At 41.9% G+C, this 7,417-nt stretch overlaps 1 protein-coding gene across 1 annotated transcript; it reads left to right on the top strand.

The window, feature by feature from the left end:
* Positions 1-454: 454 nt before the first annotated feature.
* LOC136610343 (olfactory receptor 1500-like) lies at positions 455-6,324 on the top strand. Its single transcript, XM_066589575.1, has 2 exons — positions 455-529; positions 5,410-6,324. The coding sequence occupies exons 1-2, from the start codon at positions 455-457 to the stop codon at positions 6,322-6,324; spliced, it is 990 nt and encodes a 329-aa protein (XP_066445672.1).
* The last annotated feature ends 1,093 nt before the right edge of the window (positions 6,325-7,417 follow it).

The raw sequence follows: 7,417 nt of genomic DNA, 5'->3' as shown, positions 1-7,417 counted from the left end.
AGCCATTGCGCTCGGCGTCCAGGCTCAGTTGATTATTTTAATGCCAGCAGTTCTATTGAAGTGCGGCTGTATGGTAATTAGACCACTCATTTTAAATGGGTTTTGTCATTAAAATAATATCACATCTCACAGCTAGACGCTGCCTAAAATAATAAACCAGGGTATACTCTAATCTCCCATGGCCCTGGGAAGCAACTGACATCCAGTGCTGGCATCTTCATTGACTTTTGGGTAGACGGACTGGGCGGAAGCACATAAAGTATTATATGCTGTTGATACAGAATTTTTTTTTGGTTTTAGTTATGTATTTGTCCACTTTGAATCCCTGTTTAAAACTCTTAGATTTTTTAATTGAACATTTAACCCCTTAGTGACGGCCCCATAATCTTTTTAAGTCCTGCAGATGCAGGACATGTATGGAGAGAGATCGCGCTGCAATTTCCATCCATACATCATGGGTGTCAACTGTTTCTTACAGCTGACACCCACGGGCAACAGTCCCGACATGTCACATGGCCGACCGGGGCTGGTAACCTTTTAAATGATGGGAGCCGTATGGGTGTCATGGTAGCTGGGGGCCTTCTAAAAAGGCCCCAGGGCTGTCATGGCAGTATGCAAACCAAGCCATCCCTGTGGGGTGGCATGATAGGTTGCCTGTCAGATCGCAATATGATGCAATGCTATAGCATTTCTTCATACTGCAGGAGTGATCAAAGCATCACTAGTTGTGGTCCCCTAGGAGGACTAAGAGAAAATGTAAAATAAGAGCAATAAAGTTCTACTAATTATTAAATAAACTAAAAAGTAATAAAAGATCACCCCCACCCTTTTGCCATATTTTCAATAAAAAATCTAAATAATAAAACAAAAATACATTTTTGCGATAGCTTCATCCGTAAAATTCCAATCAATCAAAGTAATGCATTATTTACCATGCATGGTGAACATCGTATGAAAAAAAAAAAAAAAAAAAACGCCAGAAATGCGCTTCTTTGGTCACACTGTTGGCAAGAAAAAATGTAATCAAAAGCGATCAAAAAGTAATAGTTATTCAAAACTGGTACCAACGGAAACAAGAAACACAGAAAGATGGCAGAATGTTGTTTTTTTCCCATTTCTCTCCATTTACTATTTTTAAAAAGTTTTTCAGTACATTGTATGGTAAATTAAAAAGTACCATTGAAAAGTACATTCATAGACAGGAGTACGGCTTGTGTGTGAAATTCTTCCTGCTTTATTTTAATATGTGCAATTCACAGAACACAGGGTACGCGTTTCGATTCTGTTAGAACCTTGTTCACCTCTACACCACAAATACCTTAACAACCATGTAAACCTTATCTTAATTAAAAAATTAAAATCAATGGTGATTTAACTCCTGATTAGTTACTTGTGCTGGGTGCTCCTGGTCAGTATTCTCCCGTAACAGCTGACACCATAGAGCGAGCCTCATTAGCTCTTCAGAACATGTTAGTTCGTTCATATAACAACCAAATCAATATTAAGCAAACATGTATCATGTATCAAAATTAAATAACAATAAAGTATTTTTTTGAACATGAAATAGACTAATTAATATAATATGTTAATATATCAGAAATAGAGATGAGCGAACGTACTCGTCCGAGCTTGATACTCGTTCGAGTATTAGGGTGTTTGAGATGCTCGTTACTCGAGACGAGTACCACGCGATGTTCGACTTACTTTCACTTTCGTCTCTGAGACATTAGCGCGCTTTTCTGGCCAATAGAAAGACAGGGAAGGCATTACAACTTCCCCCTGCGACGTTCAAGCCCTATACCACCCCCCTGCAGTGAGTGGCTGGCGAGATCAGGTGTCACCCGAGTATATAAATCGGCCCCTCCCGCGGCTCGCCACAGATGCATTCTGACAGAGATCAGGGACAGTGCTGCTGGTGCCGGAGCTGCTATAGGGAGAGCGTTAGGAGTTATTTTAGGCTTCAAGAACCCTCCTTAGGGCCACATCTAACCGTGTGCAGTAGTGTGGAGGCTGCTTTTTGCAGTGTTGCACTTTTTTTTTTTTTTGTATATCGGCCGTGCAGAGCATTGCGTCCTGCAGTAATTTTACATTGTCTAGGGCCAGTAGTGGTGAGGCAGGGACAGAAGACATATTTAGTGTATATGGGCAGTGGGCCTTTCCAAAAACATTTGGGAAAAAAAATCTATTTGGGCTGCCTGTGACCGTCCTCAGTGTACTGGGTCTCTGCTGGGGGTAGTTGTCCTAATTCATACGCAGCCAGCTAAGTGTTACAGCAGGCTTGCGCAAAATTCTTTCCTGCCTCTGTGTTGCCTCTTACATCACCGCTGTATTCCTGTCCACAAGTGTACTGGGTCTCTGCTGGGGGTAGTTGTCCTAATTCATACGCAGCCAGCTAAGTGTTACAGCAGTCTTGCGCAAAATTCTTTCCTGCCTCTGTGTTGCCTCTTACATCACCGCTGTAATCCTGTCCACAAGTGTACAGGGTCTCTGCTGGGGGTAGTTGTCCTAATTCATACGCAGCCAGCTAAGTGTTACAGCAGGCTTGCGCAAAATTCTTTCCTGCCTCTGCTGTGTGTTCCGTAAGCGAAGTCAGCCTCCAACCACAGGCCAATAAGCGGCACATTTAATTACAGCGTTCTGTTTCTGCACTACTGGTAATACACCATGCTGAGGGGTAGGGGTAGGCCTAGAGGACGTGAACGCGGCCGAGGACGCGGAGGCCCAAGTCAGGGTGTGGGCACAGGCCGAGCAAACCAGGTGGGGTCAGTCACCTCATCGTCCTGCTGCTCTTCCTCCGAATCCTCTGTGCGCTCCTCCCTCGGACTTACTGCCCTTACTACTACGTCACTGATAGACAACTGTGTCTCATCGTCATCGTCCTCCTCACCCACTGAAAGGTCTTGAGACAGTTGCCGGAAGTCCCCAGCCTCATCCCCCGGACCCCGGGAACTTTCCGAAGGTTGGGCATTGGTCACGACAAACTCCTCCGGTGGGAGAGGAACCATTGCTGGCCATTCTGGGCATGGGCCCGGGAACGGTTCCTGGGAGTCTGCCTGCTCCTCAGAATGTGTCATTGTAATGGAGTGAGGAGGCTGGGAGGAAGGAGGAGCAGCAGCCAGAGGATTCAGAGTTGCAGCAGTGGACGGCGCAGAATTCTGGGTGGTCGATAGATTGCTGGATGCACTTTCTGCCATCCACGACAGGACCTGCTCACACTGCTCATTTTCTAATAAAGGTCTACCGCGTGGACCCATCAATTGTGAGATGAATGTGGGGACGCCAGAAACGTGCCTCTCTCCTAATCCCGCAGCAGTCGGCTGCGATACAACTGGATCAGGAGCTCGGCCTATGCCCACACCCTGACTTGGGCCTCCACGTCCTCGCCCGCGTCCACGTCCTCTATGCCTACCCCTACCCCTCAGCATGGTGTATTACCAGTAGTGCAGAAACAGAACGCTGTAATTAAATGTGCCGCTTATTGGCCTGTGGTTGGAGGCTGACTTCGCTTATGGAACGCACAGCAGAGGCAGGAAAGAATTTTGCGCAAGCCTGCTGTAACACTTAGCTGGCTGCGTATGAATTAGGACAACTACCCCCAGCAGAGACGCAGTACAGTCAGGATGGTCACAGGCAGCCCAAATAGATTTTTTTCCCCAAATTTTTTTGGAAAAGCCCACTGCGTATATAGACTGGATATGTCTTTCACTGTCGCTGCCTTACCACCACTACTGGCCGTGGACTATGTAAAATTACTGCAGCACGCAATGCTCTGGACGCAATGCTCTGCACGGCCGATATACAAAAAAAAAAAGTGCAACACTGCAAAAAGCAGCCTCAACAGTACTGCACACGGTCAGATGTGGCCCTAAGAAGGACCGTTGGGGTTCTTGAAGCCTAAAATAACTCCTAACGCTCTCCCTATAGCAGCTCCGGCATCAGCAGCACTTTCCCTGATCTCTGTCAGAACGCATCTGTGGCGATCCGCGGGAGGGGCCGATTTATATACTCGGGTGACACCTGATCTCGCTAGCCACTCACTGCAGGGGGGTGGTATAGGGCTTGAACGTCGCAGGGGGAAGTTGTAATGCCTTCCCTGTCTTTCTATTGGCCAGAAAAGTGCGCTAACGTCTCAGAGATGAAAGTGAAAGTAACTCGAACATCGCGTGGTGCTCGCCTCTAGTAACGAGCATCTCGAACACGCTAATACTCGAACGAGTATCAAGCTCGGACGAGTACGTTCGCTCATCTCTACTATTAACAATAGCTCAGGAGTAGTTAAACACTTTTTAGAAAATCATGCAGGCAGTTCAGAAAGTTTCTCTTTCTTTGGCATTGAAAGGATCCTCAATAAAAAGAAAGGTACAGTCAGTCAAGAACGAGTCTTTAAAAGAGAGGCATATTGGATACTGACATTGGACACAAGGTATCCTAAAGGTACGAATTTTAAGACTGATCTCTTGTACATTTATTAATCATGCTTATAAATATGTATATTTGAATAATTAATGAATATTTGTATTCATTAATTATAATTTATCTTATATTATGAAAAATTGATGTCAAACAATCGTTTCTGATATATTAACATATTATATTAATTAGTCTATTTCATGTTCAGAAAATACTTCATTGTTATTTAATTTTGATACATCATTGTTTGCTAAATATTGATTTGGTTGTTATATGAACGAATTAACATGTTCTGAAGAGCTAATGAGGCTCGCTCTATGGTGTCAGCTGTTACGGGAGAATACTGACCAGGAGCACCCAGCACAAGTAACTAATCAGGGGTTAAATCACAGTTGATTTTAATTTTTTAATTAAGAATAAAGTTTATATGGTTGTTAAAGTATTTGTGGTGTAGAGGTGAGCAAGGTTCTAACAGAATCAAAACGCGTACTCTGTGTTCTGTGAATTGCACATATTAAAATAAAGCAGGAAGAATTTTACACACAAGCCGGTCTCCTGTCTATGAATTTACTTATATGAGAAAGCAAAAGCAACCGGAGGGCTATTTGAAGGCTTGTGAGTATACCTGCTGACGGGAAGCGGGAAGCATTCAAGCGATTAAGGTGGGACAAAATTAACTTTGTTTTTTGAACTTCATTGAAAAATACAACTCGTTCTGCAAAAAAAACAAGCCCTCATACTGCTTGATTGATGAATAAATAAAGGAGTTAAGATTTTTTTAAAGGGGAGAGGAAACAATAAAAATAGAAAAAACAAAAATACTCCATCACTAAGGAGTTAATATATACAGAAATAAAGTTGTATATCTTTAACCTTAAATTATATTCTGCAGTACTGTCCCCATGATGGATTTTCTCTCCTCCAACATTGCACATTATTACGGTCATCTTTTCATTGATTATGAAATGTTCTTATTTTTCCTCTATATTTCTATTCTAGGAGACCAATCGGACGGTGGTCACAGAGTTTTTCCTCTTAGGATTTCAATGCAGCCAAAATTTCAGACTTCTTTTGTTCTGTCTTCTCCTGGTGGTTTACTGTGGTACAATGTGTGGCAACCTCTTGATCATCACCCTGGTGTCCACCAGCAAGAACCTCCACACTCCAATGTACTTCTTCATCTCACAGCTATCTATAGGCGATATCTTCTTAACCACAAATATTGCCCCCAACATGCTCCACATCCTACTGAATAATGGGGCAACCATTACTTTTGTTGGTTGCATGACACAGTTTTATCTTTTCAGTGCCTTAGAGGGATTTGAATGTTTTCTCCTCACAGTCATGTCTTATGATAGATACGTGGCCATCTGTAATCCCCTCCGTTATACATCTATCATGACAAGTGCCCATTATATGACATTGGCAATGATCTCTTGGCTACTTGGCTTTTCTGTTACATTACTCGACACTATAACGATATCAATGCTCATCTTCTGTAGATCAAATGTCATTAACCATTTCTTCTGCGATCTTCTTGCTTTACTAGAAATTGTATGTTCTGACACATTTGTTGTCCAATTAGAAGTCTCCCTACTAAGCATACCAGCCATCTTTATACCAACCACAATAATCATTTATTCTTATGTTAATATTCTTCTTGCAATCTTAAGGATCTCATCCAGTACCGGTAGACATAAAGCCTTCTCCACCTGTAGCTCCCACCTCATTGTGGTCTCCATATTCTATTGGTCTATATTCGGTGTGTATGTTATCCCAACAAAGCAGTACAAATTGACCATCAGTAAAATCCTATCACTACTGTATACTGTATTTACCCCTATGATTAACCCCATAATATATAGTTTCAGAAATAAAGACATTAAAAAAGCTGCATGTGACCTAATCCAGTAATATATGATTTGGCATGATATGCAGCCAACATGTGTATATATATATATATTTTTTTTTTTTAAAGGGGTTTTCTGTGCAAAAATTATTAATGACCTATTCTCAGGATATTGATGACCTTATCCTCAGGATAGGTCCCCAGTCGATGACCTGATCACAGGAGTTGGGAGTGTAAGTTCCCCAGCTTCACTAACACTGCAATTAACAAGAGCTGCAGCAACTATTTCACTTCTAGCATTTCCGCCTCCAGCATCGGGCCGGACATATAAGTGTAATTGGTACTTCAGCTCCAATTGATTTCAGTGGGAGTGAAGTCATCTATGGCACTTCCGATTGCATCCCCTTTGATGATGTCAGACCATACCACACTGACAGTGGGCCAGGCAATCGGCTAATCACTGGGGATCCTGAGGGGTGGATCCCAGGATATTAACTATGAATAACCTATCCTAGGGGTAGGTAATCAATAGATTTTACCCAGAAAACCCCTTTAAACATTTATTTTTTTTAAAAATTGAAAACCAATAGCAGTGATTTTTAGGAAACGTAGAGAAGAAAGGTGGTGGTTGGGTAAGATGAGAGTCATTGGAATTAGCTGTGTACATCCAATAGTCAAGTTAAAAAAAAAAAAATAAGGATTGGAACATTTAAGCTAAATAAGGATATTTATTCAGCCAAGCTGATCAAGTAGTTAAGAATTTTTGAAATATACCTTGTTGATAAGTGAACATTTTCTCATATAGACAGTTAAAGAAAACTATCTGAATTAGTTCAACAATCGACAGATTAACTGAAGATTTCCATACTATAGCTAAAGCTGGTTTAGAACATAACAAATTAGAACAATTTTTGTCAATACCAGTCAGAAACAAAAACTCTGGATTCTTTGGTGATTAACACCTGAATGTAACCCCAGGAAGAGTTTCTATGATTTGGTATCCCTAAATATATGGAGTTTAAGAAGCAACTGAGCCACAGAGTCCCCAGCATAGGGGAGAGGCATTGGGATTAATTCTGTAAAGCTTCAGAAGGTTAAAGTACCATCTGGTTAAATGTTTTTGAAAACCTTCTAATTCATCTCTAACTTCCATTGATG

This window comes from Eleutherodactylus coqui, chromosome 2, assembly GCF_035609145.1.
Source record: "Eleutherodactylus coqui strain aEleCoq1 chromosome 2, aEleCoq1.hap1, whole genome shotgun sequence".
NCBI classification, from domain to species: Eukaryota; Metazoa; Chordata; class Amphibia; order Anura; family Eleutherodactylidae; genus Eleutherodactylus; species Eleutherodactylus coqui.
Note: the sequence above shows the minus strand (reverse complement) of the source record. Positions and strands in the feature narration are given on the sequence as shown.

Coding starts and splice junctions, on each gene's coding strand:
- LOC136610343 (XM_066589575.1), top strand. CDS start 455: ATGGGTGTCAACTGTTTCTTACAGCTGACACCCACGGGCAACAGTCCC. Junction 530..5,409: donor CACATGGCCGACCGGGGCTG/GTAACCTTTTAA, acceptor TTTCTATTCTAG/GAGACCAATCGGACGGTGGT.